Source organism: Podarcis pityusensis (genome assembly GCF_964106645.2).
Source record: "Podarcis pityusensis genome assembly, chromosome: 1".
NCBI classification, from domain to species: domain Eukaryota; kingdom Metazoa; phylum Chordata; class Lepidosauria; order Squamata; family Lacertidae; genus Podarcis; species Podarcis pityusensis.
Window position 1 is genome coordinate 9,191,055 of NC_138028.1, and position 19,517 is coordinate 9,210,571.

Sequence of the window (19,517 nt, forward strand, 5' to 3'; positions counted from 1 at the left end):
ATTTCAGACATTGTGATATACCGGTATATCGCAATGCTTAACTGGTGATATATCACGAAGTTGAAAACCAGGTATTGCATAGCCCTGCTGTTCTAAGCAATGAGGCCAAACAGATAGCAGTTAATGACTAAATCCTCGCTTGGTCCCCAAAGGCTTCCCTCTCCTCTGGCCTCTGGCCTATCCCTCACCACTGGATCACATCCTTTATACATCTCCTGTGATAGCTCAGTCAGGAGAGCATGGGAATCTCAGTTTCAGGGTTCTGGATTCGAGTCCCACATTGGACAAAAAGATTCCTGCATTGTAGTGGGTTGGACTAGGTCATCCTCGTGGTCAACTCTACAATTCTGTCATTCTTCTGCTTCCCCTCTGCGAGTCACGATGCAGCTGCCAAGGCCTCTTCGGCCTGATTTTTCTGAGTGGGAAGAGCAACAGAGTCCTTGGAAGAGGAATTCTTTATGAATTTCGCTTGCTCTCACCTTCTCCTGCCAGTGTGGTGTAGTGGTTAAGAGCGGTGGACTCGTAATCTGGTGAACCAGGTTTGCTTCCCCGCTCTTCCACAGGCAGCTGCTGGGTGACCTTGGGCCAGTCACACTTCTCTGAAGTCTCTCAGCCCCACTCACCTCACAGAGTGTTTGTTGTGGGGGAGGAAGGGAAAGGAGAATGTTAGCCGCTTTGAGACTCCTTCGGGTAGTGATAAAGCAGGATATCAAATCCAAACTCTTCTTCTCTTCTTCTTCTTGATATGCTAGTCTTCTTCGTGCAGGGAATTCTCCCAGCCCACTGGTGCAGAGCAGCATTCAGACATGTGAGCAGCCCTCAGTCTGAGGTGTTGTAGTCCAGACACCATTTCATGTTGTTGTTGTTGTTGTTCCCCACCCATCTGACTGTAAACCAGGTGTCAAAAAATAAAAAAGGATAGTCAGGTGTCCTCCTTGACAGAGGCCACTCCTCTGTTTGAAGCACATGCCTGCAGAATGCAGGATTGAAATCTCCCCTCGTGAGTTCAATCCTGCTGGGTGCTTCTTCGCCAGTGTGCTCTCTGCCCTCACCACAGAAGGTACAGGCTGCGGGGGCAACCCAACCTATCAGGCACGTGACACCATTATTTGTTTCTTTATTTATATTTATATACCACCTTTATCTTCCAAGGAGCTCAAGGTGGTGTACATGGTTTTCTCCTCCTCCCCATTTCACCCTCACAACAACCCTGCGAGGTAGATTAGGCTAATAGACGGTGACTGACTCCAAGCTCACCCAGTGAGCTTCATGGTCGGGATTCGAACCCTGGTCTCCTGGGTCCTAGGCCAACACTCTAACCAGTTGACCACACTGTTGCTAGATGGTGTTTTCATGGTGTTTTCATGGTGTTTTGTTTTTTTAAGAAACCGGTGTTGAAAAGTGGGGCATTTAGAAGTCAGTAGATGATGAAGGAGCCATTTGGGGTTGTTTCACTGACTTTGTGCTTCTGAATCTGGCACCTCAGGGTGCTCAGCAACTGTTTTCCACAGGAACTGAGCTCCGCCCAGCAAAGCGCCCCTGTGGCCCGTTGAGAAACCCACACTGCAGACGCGTGTGGGTGTTTCTCGCGCCTCACAGGGTTCTGAGATCTTTCCATTTCTCGGCTCTTAATTTTTCCGGTCGGTCATTAGCTTCTTGCACTATTTACCACACAGCTATTTATAGCGGAGGCAGCTTTGTGCGGTGCTTCAGTCGGCTGCGCTCGAGAGCAATCTCCGGCAGAAAGAAAGTGCGTGGTGAGGGGGGAGGAAGTCACTTGGAACGGATGAGGCCTAAACCTGGACAGCGCCTTCTCCAAAGGCAGGATTCTTCCCACTCTGGCCCCTATGTGTGGAGGTGGGCATGTGTATTTATTTTTATTATGATTAAATTTATTAAATTTATATAACCGCCCTTCATCAAGAGATGAAGCAGGGTGTTTCACAGAACAAAATACAAGATAAAGCACAAGTAAATGATTGAACCAAAACAATAACCCCACCTCTGACATTGACAGACATTTGTGTGGGGGCACAAAGTTGGAGCACAGCACACAGTGGAACTGTGGAACTCCCTGCCACAGGAGTCAGTGATGGGCCCCCAACTTCGTTGTTGTTGTTTAGTCGTTTAGTCGTGTCCGACTCTTCATGACCCCATGGACCAGAGCACGCCAGGCACTCCTGTCTTCCACGGCCTCCCGCAGTTTGGTCAGACTCATGTTAGTAGCTTCAAGAACACTGTCCAACCATCTCATCCTCTGCTGTCCCCTTCTCCTTGTGCCCTCCACCTTTCCCAACATCAGGGTCTTTTCCAGGGAGTCTTCTCTTCTCATGAGGTGGCCAAAGTATTGGAGCCTCAGCTTCAGGACCTGTCCTTCCAGTGAGCACTCAGGGCTGATTTCCATCAGAATGGATAGGTTTGATCTTCCTGCAGTCCATTGGACTCTCAAGAGTCTCCTCCAGCACCATAATTCAAAAGCATCAATTCTTCAGCGATCAGCCTTCTTTATGGTCCAGCTCTCAATTCCATACATCACTACTGGGAAAACCATAGCTTTAACTATACGGACCTTTGTTGGCAAGGTGATGTCTCTGCTTTTTAAGATGCTGTCTAGGTTTGTCATTGCCCCCAACTTAGATGGCTTCAGAGGAGAATTGGGTCAAATCATGGAGGAGAATGCTATCGACAGCTGCTATTATTTATTGCATTTCTATTCCATCTACCCCTCAATGAGCTCAAAGTGGTGTACGTGGTTCTCCCCTTCCTCATTTAATCCTGACAAAAGCCCTATGAGGAAGGTTAGACTCAGTAGAAGTGACTGGCCCAGGGTACCCAGCGAGCTCCATGGAAGAGTGGAGAATTTAATCCTGATCTACTCTGCATCCATGGTCAAAGGCAAATAATGTATGTGCCTTGAGATGTCTTAATATTGTGGTGTCCGCCCAGGCCTGGCTCAAGAAATATTACCGCACGAGGCAAAGGAAATAACTCTTCTATGTATAAAAGCTCAGCTGGTCTGACAACTGGAACTTCAAGACTGGTGACAGGATGGGATATTTCCACCTCAGGTGGAAGACATCGCTCAGTATCTTTAAGGCTGCCCCTTATATAGACACCCAAGAGATCGCTCTCTGAAACCTTTGTTCACACAAGCAAGCAGATATACCTGGGCAGAAATGGTTCGGTTTCCTTGGAGTGACAACAATAGCTTTGCAAGACAGAAAGTGGTCCTCTATGTACAGTCATAACTCGGGTTACAGACACTTCAGGTTGCGCATTTTCGTGTTAAGGACACGCCAAAACCTGGAAGTACTGGAACGGGTTACTTCCGGGTTTTGGCGGTCACGCATGCACGGAAGCGCTAAATCGTGCTTTGCGCATGTGCAGAAGTGCCGAATTGCAACCCACGCATGCACAAACGCAGCGCTGCGGGCTGCGAACGTGCCTCCCCCACGGATCATGTTCGCAACGCGAGCGTCCACTGTATTGACCACCGAAATAATAAAAATAAGAATAAAAATCAGGAAAAAAGGAGTTAGACAAAATCACTATAAATTGTTGTGGTGATTCAGAGGTTTAATGTGAAATCAAGCTGGATTCGAGTTTGTTGGTGTCTCTGGTAACTTCTCTCTCTTACATCATGGGTGTTGGGCTTATATTATGGATGGATGTTCCATATTCTTTTTTTAAAATCAGTACTATGGCTTGTCATGGCCTTTGCTAGGACAATAAGTTTAAAGGGAAGAATTCAGCTACAGAGTGGCTTCATCAAGGAATTACCCTGATGAAACGTCAGCCTTTAACTGCAGCGCTAGGAGAAACCACAAGTGTCCCGGGTTGGATGCTATTTCCTTGTTTCTTTATCAGGAATGTCCTAATAATAACACAACAAGTTTACTAAGTGCTTTATATTATAATGGCTCTGTATGGTAGACCAAACATTACCTTCCCATTAAAGGTGGAACGCTCTGTGTGCTGTCTGAAGTTGTGTGATTTGGTGAGGGCTACCTTACAAGCTCCCAGCTGAACTGAAATTTAAACCAGGAATCTCTTGCACAACCATTTGCCTGTTCTAGCTGCTACACCTGCTCTGCATATTTCAAATACTTATTTTCTTTCCGTAATGCTTATACAAAGACATTTGTGCACCCCTTTCTACAATACCTTATGACGGAAGGGAAACACCCAGGATTACTTTGCCTTGTGATTGTCCATGGTTTCTGTAGGGGAACTTATATAACATACTTCCTGCATTCCACTTTTGTGTATTCACTTTAAAGGGAAGTTAGAAAGATGAACTAGCAACTGCCTGTGTCTTCCGCCGAAGGAGACCTGTGCCAAATAGAGCAGTGATTTCGGAAGAAGGGCCATCTCTGCGACAAATGGGAATATTTGGATAAGCTGGGGAATTTCCAGAGTCGACAAAATCTAGGCCAGATACAATATGAGCTGGAAACGTTTTTCTTTGGTATTGTTCTCACAATGGGTGTTGTTGACAAAGAATGCTAAAAACAGATTTTATCGCTTCTATAAATTGAAACAGCCAATTTGATGTGAAGTCCCCCCCCCCCTTTTTTTTGCATAATACACACAAAGAAATGTTTTCTAGATCCATCCTTTGGGGCGGGGGAATAGAACGCCTTGCATCTCTGCATCAAGGCCTCTCTTCCTGGCATTCCCAACTGCAAAGGATGAAACACCATCTGTGCCGCCATGGCAGAACAAGGTGGTTTGTAAATCTCCTTTTTTAAGAACCTTCCATGTGCTGAGCTTTTAGGTGGGGCTGGCCCACCCATGAGGCAAGGTGAGGTGGCCGCCTCAGGCGGCAGGATCCACAGGAAGAGCAGGCCTGGGCTCGAAGGAATGCATCGCCCACTTCTTCTTCTGCTGCTGTTGCTGCAGCTGCAGTGACAGTTGTGACACACTGCCTGTCTCCTTGACAGCCCCTGCCATGCTGCGTCTACAGTGGTCTTACGGCGAATAGGAGGTGCTGCTGGTCTCCTACCACCAGCGATTGGGCGCCTGGGGTGGTGCGCGTGCCCTGCACCCAGGGGCGGGGCAAGCCAGGGCACAACGCTCCGCGAGGACCTCCAAGTCTGCCTGCCTTCTCCCACTCAGCCGCCTTACAGCTGAGGGGGAGGTGGCGGGCAGACGGTTTGGGGCAGCGCGGAGCCTGCGGGCACCCAAGCCACCGCGTCACTCCCAGGAGAGACAAATGGCTCGAGTGTGCTGCAGGCCCTGCAGTGAGTGCTGCCTGGTATTTTGTCACCCCCCTTAGTTGTGACACTCGGGGCAGCCCGCCCCCACCGCACCCCCTTCCTCCGCCCCTACCTCCCACCCCTAGGGGCTGCTCCCTGGGGGTCTCCTGGGCTCTGCGCCCACCTGGCATGATTCTGAGCAGGCCACTTCCCCCCTTGTTACGGCCTCTGATTCCCACTTCAACTATTGTGTAAGGTTGATTGGATTCCTTCTCCTTGTTCCTGATCTTCACTCACTCCCTTGTTCTCAATGTTAACCTTTATCAGGCTGCCAATGGCAACTAACTATGATGCCTATCTTCTACGTCCACTGTGGCAGGAGTGTCACAATTGACCATTTTTGCTTGTTACAGGATCCCTAGCCTGGGTCTTTGGCATGTGTGAGTGAGAGTCTACCCCATCCCCTGCCTGTATGAATTAAGGTTTATTTCCCTCCAGTTTCCATTCCTCATTCCCAGAGTTTCTGTTTATCAGGGAAAGAAGACCCTTGCTCTCACAAGTTGCTAGCAAATAAAGTACGGCTGCCATATGTCTGCAATTTCCTGGACATCACCAGGATTCGTCCTTCAAAAGTGGCGTCTGGGAGGAATTTTCTAATATCGCTTGAAATGTCCAGGAAAACCCAGGCATATGGCAGCCCATATCCTATGTGTTGGTTGTCGGGGTTTTTTTGCCAATTTCCAGAAAAATAGCTCAAAAACTTTGGGCAAACCATCAACAACTTTTGTTTCTGGATTTTCACTTTTTGAAATATGGCAGCCCTAAAACAGCTTTGTAGCTTTGTTTCTGTTCTGGTTGTTTATCCTGGTATCCTTGCGTTCCCTTTTGGCAGAAAAACATCCTTGAGTCATGTATCTGGATCAACTTGGCGTACACAGCAGGGTTTTGTTTAAAGCTCACAATCCGGTCCCACCCTGAACGGGGCTCATAAGAGGAGGCAGGATGAATCTGAATACCAGCGGCAGGGAATTGCAGGAAGGGAAAGCACTTTTGTGCTCTAGCTCTGCTGGCGGCCGTCCTGCGGGCACTTGGTTGGCCACTATGAAAACAGCTGGACTGTTGGTAGTTCATTTGGCCTGATCCTGCTGGGCTACTCTTCTATATTCAGAGGGAGACAGCTGCCCTGGGCAGCAGATGATAAGGGGTAAGGCTGGGAGATACATCCATATATCGCCCAAATCTTTGAAGTCCATATCGTAATATCAGTTTCGTAATTTTAAATCTGGCATTGCATCGCAAATCGTGATGTGTGTGTGTGTTATGCAAACAACACAATGCGGGGGGGGGGCGTGAAGCCAGTCATTGCTCCTCTTGATTCCTGCAGCCTCTGTTAACTGAATCACAAGTACAGGTGCCGGCAAAAATCACGAGGTCCATCCTTATTTCCGACATTGTGATATATCAGTGTATCGTGATATATCACAATGTTGAAAAGACAGATATCGCCCAGGGGTGTGGAGAGATCACAGCTATATGTAACATGGAGCCTGGCCTGTCCTCCTGCCCTCAGGTGTGCTGTGCTGTTCGTTTCCTCGTTTCGAAGCGAATTTCAACTGCTTTTGTATGTGGAATTGGGGAACCTGCCATCTTGTCCTTTGCCTCGGGCAGCAAAATGCCTTGGTCCTGGCCTTGTGCAAACACCTTGTGATTGGAATAGTTCTACATCATGCAACCCTCACCCTTTGCTAAGAATCTGGCACCTGTGCAGGCAGAGTCACTTTTCGCACCCTGCAATGCACTCCATGAGTCCTGCCTGGGACATCATGATGGTGATGATGATGATGATGATGATTTATACCCCGCCCATCTGATTGGGTTTCCCCAGCCACTCTGGGCGGCTCCCAACAGACTATTAATAACACAATAAAACATCAAACATTAAAAACTTCACTAAACAGGGCTGCCTTCAGATGTCTTCTAAAAGTCAGATGGTTGTTTACTTCCTTGACATCTGGTGGGAGGGCATTCCACAGGGCGGGCGCCACCACCGAGAAGGCCCTCTGCCTGGTTCCCTGTAACCTCACATCTCGCAATGAGGGAACCATCAGAAGGCCCTCAGAGGAGGACCTCAGTGTCTGGGCTGAATGATGGGGGTGGAAACGCTCCCTCAGGTATACTGGGCCAAAGCTGTTTAGGGCTTTCAAGGTCAGCAACAACACATGAGCAGCTTGCTTGCAGAAACTGCTTGATGATGGATGAAAGATGCAACTTAATGACACCATGTCATGTGCTTCAGAAACTTGAGCTCTAAACAGGGTCAAGTTCAATGTGTTATCATTCATCTATAAAGTCCTGGGCAACTTGGGGTGGTTCTGTCTGTAATATTGCCTTAACCCAATATTGCCTTGTGTTAAACTGCTTTTACCAATAATTTTATTGCTTTAATTTTTTTTTGTAAACAGACATGAAGATTTTTCCTATGATCAGGCAGTGTATCAAATCAACACATTTAAAGCACATGGCGAGGAACAGTAGCTTACTTCCCAGCACCCTTAACAAACTACAGTTGTTCCCAGAATTCTTGGGAAACGACACGTGCTTTAAATGCATGGACAAAGTCTATAGGGGCTATGGGTAGAGTAGTAGAGCTTAGATATAGGGTTCACCCCCCTTTTTTTGCATTTCTCAGTGACCCACCCCATTCTGCATAAGATTTGCTCATTTAAAAGTTGGCCCTCTGCTGTGTCCATCCAAGTTACAGTGGTACCTCGGGTTACGTACGCCTCACGTTACAGACTCCAGAAATAGTGCTTCAGGTTAAGAACTTTGCTTCAGGATAAGAACAGAAATCGTGCTCCGGTGGCGCGGCAGCAGCATTTAGCCCCATTAGCTAAAGTGGTGCTTCAGGTTAAGTACGGACCTCTGGAATGAATTAAGTACTTAACCCGAGGTACCACTGTACACTGAATATCTGAACAAGCACAAATCTCCCCCTTTGTGAGTTGTGAGTAAGAAGTGTCAGCTAACTGGCCCGGTCAGGCAGGATGTAGCACTCGGAGACGTGGTTAACACCCATGTGATTACACAGAGATGTCGCACAGTAACATGAAATGCACCTGGTCCCAGCCAAGACTACGCAACGTCCACATTCATTGTGGTTGACTGCAAAGGAGGGAGATTTCTCTTGATGCATTGCAGAGAGAGATACATTTTCTTCTTCTTTTTCTACGCAGCTGGAGAAGTGTCATCTATGAAAGACAAAGGGGCCCAGCACTTGCAGAATTTTTGTTTTATTCATTTCTTAAAACCTTTGCACCGCTTGATTGTAAAATAAAATTTTTAAACCCCTCAAAGAGGATAAAACAATAACATCAAGGAAAAACAGCAGCTGTGCTTTAAAGCGTACCAAAGTTAAAATACGGAAACACAGATTAAAATTACGCCAACTTCCTAAGCATCTGGGTGGGCTTGTCTGAGCAGGAATGTTTTCAGCAGGTGCCACAAAGAGTACAGTGAAGGCACCTCTTGATCATGAGGCAGGGAGTTCCAAAGTCTAGGCAGTGCTGCACTCAACAACCGAGTAACTGTGGAATGGGTATTATGTGGCACCTCTCGTAGTGCCAATTCCACCGGTTGAAACAGACGAGGGGGAACGTGTCTTAAGGCTACCTCTTAGAGAAACTAGTCCCAAGTTGTAAAGACCTTTTACATTCTGGGAATCATGGAATTGTAGAGTTGGAAGGGACCCATGGTCATCTAGTCCAACCCCCTGCAATGCAGGAATCTCAGCTAAAGCATCCATGACAGATGGTCACCCAACCTCTGCTTAAAAACCTCCAAGGAAGGAGAGTCCACCACCTCCCAAGGGAGACCATTCCACTGTTGAACAGCTCTTACCGTCAGAAAGTTTTTCTTGATCTTTAGCTGGAATCTCCTTTCTCATAACTTGAAGCCATGGGTTCGAGTTCTACCCTCTGGAGCAAGAGAAAACAAGCTTGCTCTATCTTCCATGTGACAGCCCTTGAGATATTTGAAGATGGCTATCACATCTCCTCTCAGTCTCCTCTTTTCCGGGCTAAACATACTCAGCTCCTTCAACCGTTCCTCATAAGGCTTGGTTTCCAGACCCTTGATTATCTTGGTCGCCCTCCTCTGCACACCTTCCAGCTTCTCAATCCCTATATACAGAAGACACTTCCATTGTGTTCCATGCTGTTCTTTTTCTTAAAATAAAAAATAAATTAAAATCCCAGCAGCATGCTTGATATTTCATGTCACAAATTTCCACAGCACTAGTAACGTATGTGTCATTTTTACAGAATAAAGGGAATAATAGAAGCTCCGTCCTCTAAGGAACTTCCAGTCTGAGGTGTCCTGCTCACTGAGTAGCTTTATTTATTCAAGAATTTGCTCGATTTGTATGGTGGACTATCGACACATGTTCTTTGAGCAGCTCATAGAATATAAATGACCAAATGCAATATTAAAATGTGGAACGCAGAGAGGAATTCAACATCATGCTTTTCTGACTGTCCCTCTGGAATAAGCATTTTGACTTGCCTGGTGAGATTATTCCCCCTTCTCTTCCTCCTGCGTGCTGCTTTGGGGGTTCCCAGAGCCAATTTTGGGGGTGCAAAGGGATGAGGCTGCTGGTTGTGGTGGAACCCAGGAAGGCAGAATCGCCTACCACCTCAAGTGTGTGGTCACCAGTGCTGATGCCCAAATGCTGGTGACGTCCTGACTCGGGCTGTTGGTCTTCATCAGGCTGCTGAAATTTTTCCACATCACTTGGGAAGACAGGCAAAGTAATGCCAGTGTACTGGAAGAAGCAAATATCACCCATGTCGAAGCAACAATCCTTCAACGTCAACTTCGTTGGACTGGTCATGTCTTGCGGATGCCTGATTAGCGTCTTCCAAAGCAACTGCTCTATTCCCAATTTAAAAATGGAAAGCGTAATGCTGGTGGTCCACAAAAGAGGTTTAAAGACTCTCTCAAGGCAAATCTAACAAAATGTAGTATAAACACCCACAACTGGGAAACACTGGCCTGCGAGCGCTCCAGTTGGAGAACAGCCTTTGCCAAAGATGGGCTTTGAAGACGCTCAAACTCAGGACAAAGGGGAGAAACATGCTAAGAGGAAGGCACACTTGACAAACCCTCACCGTGAACAACTCCCACCTGGGAACCAATATCCCCACTGTGGAAGGACATGTGGATCCAGAATTGGCCTCCACAGTCACTTATGGACTCACTGTTAAAACTGTTTATGGAAGACAATCTTACTCGGCTACGAGTGATCGCCAAAGAAGAAGGAAAGGCCAGACTCCCTGCAAACTTGGGCAAATTGGTTGTTGACTCTCTATACAACATTTGGAAAAATAGGGAGCTTCCTTGTACCGAGTCAGACCGTTGGACCTGCTAGGCCCACATTGTCTGCAGACTGAGGTCTTCAGGCAGAGGACATTCTCAGCCCTACCTGGGAATACCTGCCACTGAGCTACAGCCTTCTGGAAGACTGCAAGTTCTCTGTCCCTGACTCACATGATCTGATACTTCGCTGTACAATTTCCCCCCTGCTCATTGAAAACCAGTACCTCAGGAAGGACTCTAGCTTCAGCACCCCCTGGCACACTAGCTTTCTATGTGTGAGGAATTTAAATTATGTATGGAAGAGCAGGTTAGTGGAGAGCTTTTGTCCCTGACAGGCTAATTTTCTACATGCAGGGATATCGCTTCGTAGGAAGGTGTATTCAGTCATGGGCTTACTCTGAGCAAATGGAGTGCAGTTTGTTTCAGTCAGAGGTGAGGAATATGGCACCTCTTTTTAGAGAGAGGAGGATTGCGAGAATCAGTTCCTCACACACAGGGCCTCTGTGTGTGTTTGAAGAGGCTCTCAGTATAATCTCTGTTTCTGGTATTATTGCTAAAGGCAAGAGCTGCTGAATGAGACCCCATAATAAAAGCCTTTGGGGGGGGGGAATCTTGCCTTCCGTTCCTTTTGAATAGGTTTCAGGGGCTGATCAAACAGGTTTGTCAGGAGACACAAGTATTTTATATGAATGCTCTAGCTGTCTTTGTAGGGCGAAACTCACCGTGGAAGCTGAGGGCAGACTTTTCTGAGTTACAACTTGAGTCAAAGCAAAATAGGGCGGAGGGGGGAAAGTTCACAGCCTCTTTTTGTCCAGGGCTGGAAGCATGTTGCAAATTCCTAATTAAACAGTTCAGGAGAAGCAGCAAAACTTAAGCAACTAGACAATCGGGTGCCTCCATTTTTCCAGACTTAAAGCTGGGGACAGGGGGGAATTGGATTTAGTTCTCACTGAAAGGCAAACCTCCTTGAGTGCAGCAGTTTTCACTGACATTGGGCCCCCAGCCCCCCAGTTTGAATCAAGATGGCGGACCGAAATCTCACTTTGGCATGACTCGAACTCGTTGCTTCTCGAGATATTGTCACCAAACTTGGCATGAGTGACCCAGAGGTGGATGTTTGGGCGCCAGGTTCCATTTCAAATCAAGATAGCTGACCAAAACATGATTTTGCTGTGACTTCGCTTGATATTTTTGGCACGGAACTCTGAAATTACACCCTCCTCTTAAAAATCACAATATATTTTGGGTTTCCAAAATTCCTCACCGTCGGCAGGCACTCCCCACTTAGTGTATTATATCAGGGGGAACTGCATTACAGAAGTTGTTTATTAGGAAGAATTGCATATAAACTTGCTTATACTGGGAGAAACCCAGCGATGAATTTTCATTAGGACTTTGAACAAATAAAATTTGCAAACTAACCTGGAACATCGATAAACTGAGGAAAGCAAAAATGGACACATTTAACCAGCCCTGCTTCTAGCTCAAAGGTCCAAAGGTCCGTATAGTTAAAGCTATGGTTTTCCCAGTAATGATGTATGGAAGTGAGAGCTGGACCATAAAGAGGGCTGATCGCCGAAGAATTGATGTTTTTGAATTATGGTGCTGGAGGAGACTCTTGAGAGTCCCATGGACTGCAAGAAGATCAAACGCATCCATTCTTAAGGAAATCAGCCCTGAGTGCTCACTGGAAGGACAGATCCTGAAGCTGAGGCTCCAATACTTTGGCCACCTCATGAGAAGAGAAGACTCCCTGGAAAAGACCCTGATGTTGGGAAAGATGGAGGGCACAAGGAGAAGGGGACGACAGAGGACGAGATGGTTGGATAGTGTTCTCAAAGCTACCAGCATGAGTTTGACCAAACTGCGGGGGGCAGTGGAAGACAGGAGTGCCTGGCGTGCTCTGGTCCAGGGGGTCACGAAGAGTCGGACACAACTAAACGACTAAACAACAACACTTCTAGCTCTGAAACCTGACAGTTTGCTGCTTTAGCAAGACTCCTTGCAGTCTAGTGCGACCTTTAGCAAGTTTCCTCTGGTGCAAGCAAGGCTCCTTGCAGTCTGGTGAGACCACTTATGCTTCGCCAAAAAAAAAAGGTAATGCATCTTTGAAAAAAACGCTTGTTCATATTTCACCTATCTTTGTATTCTAGAAAACTTTCTCACTCTCTCTCGCAAGGTCACCGCACATCTCCAAGAATCCTGGAGACAGTTGTTTGTTAAAAGGATGCTAGAAGTTGTAGCTCTGTTGGAGGGAAACTACACTTCCCAGGAGTTTTTTTTTTTTGGGTGGAGACATGCGCTTTAATTGTACGTTGTGGATGTGAGCGCAGTGCAAATGAAAGCTTAGTTTGCCGTCTTTCTCCTCCCCTTCTCATCACAGCAGTGAAGTTTCTTTTGTCAGAAAAAGAAGAAGCCAAGCTTCATTTTCTCACGTCAACCGGTCGTACCTGCTCTACCACTTCACTGAGTGCCTTGTTTGGTTGTCAGTGTGTTGCCCTGTTTTCTCAGTGTAAGAGGTGTGTGTGTGTGTGTGTGTGTGTGTGTGTGTGTGTGTGATGCTTTGAAACCCTCTACTGGTGATGACTAATCTGCAGCCAGTTTCTGTTACGTATGGGAGATGGGCCAATTTAAAAGATCCCTCTGCGTTTCGGTCTTGCAACTCGTTTCTCCTTTGGGTTTTGAAGGGGCATCCTTGGGAGATGGAGGACGCAGAATACATAAAATCATAGAATTGTCAAGTTGGAAGGGACCCTGAGGGTCATCCAGCCCAACCCCCTGCAATGCAGGACTATGCAGCTGTCCCATACAGGGTTCGAACCTGCAACCTTGGCATTATCAGTACCACGCTCTAACCAGCTGAGCTATCCAGGCATGCAGGTTCGATCCCTGGCTTTTCTGATTAAAAGGATCAGGGAGCAGGTGGTGTGAACGCAGGAAAAGGACTTGTGTCAGCCTGACAACCTCGTGACCATCCAGATACAACAACAACAACAACAACAACAACAACAGGCACCCTGGGGTGCCTTGAATGCGGCCAACACTGGCCTCTGTCCCTCTTTTCTTCTCTGATGTCCTCTTGCTTCTCTGACTCCCAAAGGCTTGCACAGCTGTTTTTTTATTAAATAAATTTTATTAGTATTTTCCACACAACAACAACATGAAAAATATCGAAAAATAACAATACACAACACACAAAAACCAACATTAGAAAAACTAAAAAAGCAACAACAACTAAAAACCCCCAAAACAAATCCATATCTTACAAGTTAATAATATAAACACTAAAACAACAACAACAACAACAAAACATTGACTTCCACCACTCCCACAGCACCTCCTTTATCTCTCATTGTGTCTTCCTGTTTTCCTGTTTTCCTTATCATCTCTATCCTAACATCTAGATATAAATCCCTCTTTCTTATCCTTTCACTTCACAAGGTTATTCCAGGCTCAGCCAGATTTCTGTCCTCGAACCTTGACTTTTGAGGTATTCCTTTAGGCACTCCCATTCTTTTTTTTACTTCACTTTTTTGTTTTTGTCTTATTATGTCTGTCAATTTGGCTAATTCTAAGTATTCTTGCACAGCCGTTTGTTGCAGCAGCCCTGGCTACAAGCTCTCCAGGTGAATGGTGCCTCTGGGGCTGGCCAGGGGGTGTTGGTTGCCAGGAGCTGAGGCGGCCGTGGAGTAAGCAAGCAAGCAAGGGAGCCCAGCCAGCCATTCTGCCAGCCCTTGCTGTTGGGAATGGACAGACAAGTCCCAGGCCCCTGTGGGGCAGTGCGAGGAGGCACCTCTCTCTGGGGCAGCTCAGAGACCAGGGGCAGCAGCAGCAGCGGCTGCCCAGAGGACTCCCAAGGAGAGGGGAGAGGAGAAGAGGCTGAGGGAACACTCCACAAGGGAGGGTGTTCGAAAAGGGGTGAGGGGCTGCCAGCTCTACAGGCAAGCGGTGGCATCACTGGGCTCCTGAGCCCCACAGGGGGGCTGCAGAAAGAGTGTACTTGGTCAAGGGACTCAGAAAGGTTGAAAACCTCTGGTTTATTCAATGCTGGACTGACCCAGAGTAGATGCATTGAAATTAATGGGCTGAAGTTAGGACAAATGAAATATACTTGGAGTCGAGAGTGGATTTCATGCTCTTTATTCAGCTCACAGTGGTGAGGAGGAATGGAAGTTCCCCCAGAATGTCTGCTTTATATACATTATTTACACAGTGGGCCCCACGTGATTGGCTAATTCCGGGATTCTCCTGTAGGCCAATCAGGTTGCGGATTCACTTCCACCTGGAGCTGGATTGGGTGGCTGCTGTGGACGAATCAGACTGCTGCATTCTGAATCCTATTGTTCTAGGACGAATCAGACTGCTGAATTCTGAATCCTATTGTTCTAGGACCAATCAGACTGCTGCATTCTGAATCCCATTGTTCTAGGACCAATCAGACTGCTGCATTCTGAATCCTATTGTTCTAGGACCAATCAGACTGCTGCATTTTGGTTCCTATTCAACTCAGTACATTACAACAAAGGAGCTTCCTCTGTGCAGCTTAGTAGTACAGAGGACATGACTTGTTGTAAGGCGTTGAACTGGGCATTCTGGCAGCAAGGGGCTGGTGTCTTGTTATTTACTACATTTGCTAAGCATGCTGAGATTCTTGCATTGAAGGGGGTTGGACTATTTGATCCTCAGGGTCCCTTCCAACTCTGTAATTCTGCGATTCTATGAGTGAGAGAGAATTCTGGCCACTTTTGCTCTCACCCTACATGCCACTAGTGTCAGCCCCTGTCCATCACTGATATGCATCCCCCAACAGATCACCCTTGTGGGAGTGTAGTCATCGTCAGAAAAAAAATATGTCCCCAACCCCTGTCTTATAAGTTTGACCTTAAACCATCTCCTGAGACAGCTGAACTTCTGTACAGGAGCTTCAGAAAAATGGCATATTTCCCTCCATGCTAAACTTCAGAGCGAATGGGCAGAGTTGTTTGGGCTGGGTGCTTTTCCTCGTTATTTTTTTTTTTTTAATTGTGGCTTGTTAAAACGAAACACTTATTTTGGGTCTGTTTGCAAGTCAGGGCATGAGGAAAGGCTGTGGGAAGAAGCTGAGTCATCCCTCCAGAGAACTTTATTTTCAGAATCTTTCAACTGTTGCGAATATTGCATGCAGCGTGAGGCTTATGTTTACATTTATCAGCTGTGATTAAAAAAACAAATTAACCGGGAGCTTTTTATAGATAGCACGCGATGGGGTGACTTGAACTCTGCAGATCTCAGCAGAATCGCACTAAAAAGAAAGCTAAAGAAAAATTTCCACAGATTATTGACCTGTATTTTGCTTAAATAACAGCTAAAAACAAATGGAGTCTCTGTAAAGACCTGTGGGAAATAAGCTAATGGTTTTATTTAAAACAGGGGTGAGCAGAAATTGGATTTACAGGATCTGTTTTTTAAAAAAACCTAGAACCTCAAGTTCCATCAACAGAATCCTGATGTAAGATTTTGGCTGGGAAACAGAACTAATTGCCTATTACTAGTGCTTGGAATGCCCATTTTAAAAAGGAACTAGGTGTAGTTCAAGTTCGTCCTGTTCAAAAATGAATTCGTTCTGGTTCCAGTTAGTTTCTAAAAGTTCAGTCTTGGCACTCTCAACCCCCTCCCAGCATTCAGATTGTTACAAACTGCTGTGCCAGTTTCAGAAAGTAAATCAGGGACCGCATACAAGTGATACAGTGTATGACAGGCATAATAGCAACAGGTGAAGCTTTCACCATAATCCTATTTCCATGCTAAAAAAGGGTTAACCTGTTTAATTTGGGCCATCCACACAAGGTGTCATTTGCTTTATTCCTGTGCTTCTTGCGGCTACTCTCTTCCTCAGGGAAGATACAGGAAATGCCTCACATTCCTGCCTTCTGTTGCTTAGCAACAGTGATTTAGTGACTAAGCATCCTTAGCAAAAGTAGCACCTCCCTAGCTGCCTAATAGGTCCTGGAAGGTTGCCTCCACGCTTTACTTTCTAACTTCCTTTATAGATGACTTATTTATTTATTTGCTTGTTTGTTTTGTTTCTTTGTTTGTTTAAAGTGAAAGCTGTGAGTCTGGGGGCCCTGCTGGGGTGCAAGTAAGGAGGAAATGATTGTGAAAAAATGACCAGAAATTGTTCAAAGGTGAACCTGATTCTCCTTTAGTTCACCCAGCCAAATTCAGAAATTTTCGAGCTTCAAAGCAGTGCCTATTGGACACCTGCTGTACAGCTATTGCCTATCATTATTCCCTCTGTTTCTAGTGTTCAGGCTGTGAGGAACTGGCTTATGTAGCAAAATAGCACCATCCATGCCCAGGCAGATGGCCATCCAACCTGTACTTATAAACCTCCAAGGAAGGAGAGTCCATCGCCTCCCGAGGGAGACCATTCCGCTGTTGAACAGCTCTTACTGTCAGAAGGTTCTCCCTGATATTTAGTTGTAATGTATGTTGTGCATGCAGCCTTAGTTACAGACTCTGTTAAGCTAGGTCACTTCCTGAAACATATACATGAACAGAAATACTGCTCTCTGGGGTTTTTAATTTTTTGCTCTTCTCTGAATTTTGTGCTGCGTCTCTCTATGCCAAAATATGTTCAAAAAGACCTGTGTCTTTGTAAAAGCGTGCAAAATTCGTTGCAAAAAAAAAGTGTACAGGATGCAAAATTGCGTAGAAAAATCTACTTGTTGGGAGAAACACAGATGATTTCCTCTGGGTCAACTGGGAAACCAGGGAAACTGAAATGGATTGATTTGTCCCACCCTCCAATTAGCACTAAATTTGGTCTGGAAAAACAAAAGCCCTGATCTTAACTGGTGGCAGGGAGCAGAAAGCGACGAGGGGGGGGGGAGCAGTCTTCAAATATTGGAAATAAACCAATAAATTGGGAGTGAGGAGAACCATATGCACCACTCCGAGTGCACCTGGGAAAAAGTAGGGTATGCAATAAATAGATATGTTTCAGCATTATAGTAGGGGACCTTTCCTGCCTTTGGGCAGCTTGCATTCAATAAATTAATTTTAAAATGATAACAACAACAACAACAACAATAATAATTTCTCCTTCTTTTACAGGTGGACCTGGAACCAGAAGGGAAAGTGTTTGTAGCAATAACTCTCTCAGGAAGTTTTACTGAAGGTAAGAGGAATGCCATTCCCCCTTTACCTGCCAGTTATATTTTTAGAGCTTACACATAACACACCATTAGCCTCTAGTTGCTGCAGTCGAGAGTCTCCTGTGGCCACTGAGCAGAACATAAGGATGTCATAATTGCCAGGGGTTCACATAGCTTAAGCATCCTTGTCGGAATAACAGCAGGAGATACCTGGATGGGAGCAAAGATCTCCTTTAACAAGCTCAAGCTACAGAGTGAGTTTGAAGGGCACATCTGATTCCTGGCGCTGTTTTTTTTTATTTTAAAGAGGAGATTCAGAAGGGGGGAACTGAAGATGGAAGGTAGATGCGCTAGGAAAGGAGAGCGTGCGCAATCCTTTCAATCCTGCCGTCTCTCGTGCCTTGGGGTGGATATGGGGCCTGGAACAAGTACTCTGCGAGGAAAATTAAGAACAGTTTGGTCTCTTTTTTTTCTTTTATCATTTTTGTCAAGTTTTTTTCCAATATTACATCATAACAAACAACACGATTCACAATTCCAAAATTTCCCCATTCCCTTCAGACTTCCCTCAACCGTCTTCTCTGGTTTATTTCAAAATGATATCATTTCCTGCATATTTCCTTTTTCGCTCCTTTTTAAAAAATATATTTTAACTTATAAATTGTATAATTTTTTGCTAATTGTAAATGATTATTCAAAACCTGCTAATGAGTCCAATTCTTTGCATTGATTCTTTACGTAGACCGAAAATGGTTCCGAGTCTTTCTTAAAGGATTTTTTTGTCCTTATTTCGAAGTCTTTCGGTTTTGCCATTTCAGCGTATTCCCTAAGTTTTTCTTGCCATTCTTCTTTGGTTGCTATTTTGTCGCATTTCCACCTTTGTGCCAGTAGCCCATTGGCAGTTTGCAGTGCCTGGCTGATGAACCCTAAGGGGGGATGCCTCTCTTGACAAAATTAAGGTTGCCTGCTCCTGCTGGAAGCATGCATATTGGCGATGGCGATGGTGTGTTTGAACTGTGCTTTGAATGCTCTGAAGTTCAAAACGTGGACGGGAGCTGAAGTTCAAAACGTCTGGGGGATGCCAAGTTGCTCTAAAGCACTGAGGTTCCTTGGTGAATTTATAGCGAAGGTGAGATTTGAATGAGGATCTTCCCAGAAGACACTCCTTTCGCTGCCATTCTAGCCTTTCTCTGTGGTTTAACAGAGCAAATAATATTATGAGTGCAGTGGAATATTGACTCAGAGTCTCATCCCCAGTTCTAAGACAAAAACAAATGGAAGCTGTAGGCAGCACAAGCAGATCAAAGGGAGTAAATTCAGAATTTACTAATGCAATTTTTATGGGGCTGGTTCCTGAATATTTCATGCTCGGCTATATTTGCAGAAGGTGTACCTACCTCTGAAGTGCAGAAGGATCTGTCTGACACGTTGCTTCCAGTCTGAGCAAGTGAGATGTGCTGGGAAATGCTGACAAAGCCCCGAGAAGGGAGATGGGTTGGTGATAAATCATATGTTTTGAGAAGGAGACAGACAATTTTCAGCTTGCCTTCGGTCCTGGAGTGTATCGTTCTTCTCTTCTGCAAATGCAGAGCATGTTTTTTCACCTGTGGCTTTGGGCTGTGGGAATTTTCGGCCACTCATTTGTTTCCGTTCGCAAAGCTTTCTGCCACTGCTAAAGATATGTAGGTCACATCCGCAGCGTACATTTAAAGCACTCGCGTCCCCCCAAAGAATCCTGGGAACTATAGTTTAACCCTCACAGAGCTACAATTCCCAGTAAAATAATCCATGACTGTTACAGTGGCATAAG

At 45.8% G+C, this 19,517-nt stretch overlaps 1 protein-coding gene across 4 annotated transcripts in view; it reads left to right on the top strand.

Annotated features, from left to right (window-relative positions):
- PRKCH (protein kinase C eta) overlaps positions 1 to 19,517 on the top strand; it is a 113,383-nt gene that overhangs the window by 11,846 nt on the left and 82,020 nt on the right. For all 4 annotated transcript variants that reach the window (XR_013978029.1, XR_013978030.1, XR_013978031.1 and 1 more), the window contains exon 2: positions 17,667 to 17,730. Coding sequence is in view for 1 of the 4 variants with exons in the window: in XM_080974713.1 (XP_080830839.1) it covers positions 17,667 to 17,730 (64 nt within the window). In the remaining 3 variants the exon portion in view is untranslated. The remainder of the gene's footprint in view (positions 1 to 17,666; positions 17,731 to 19,517) is intronic.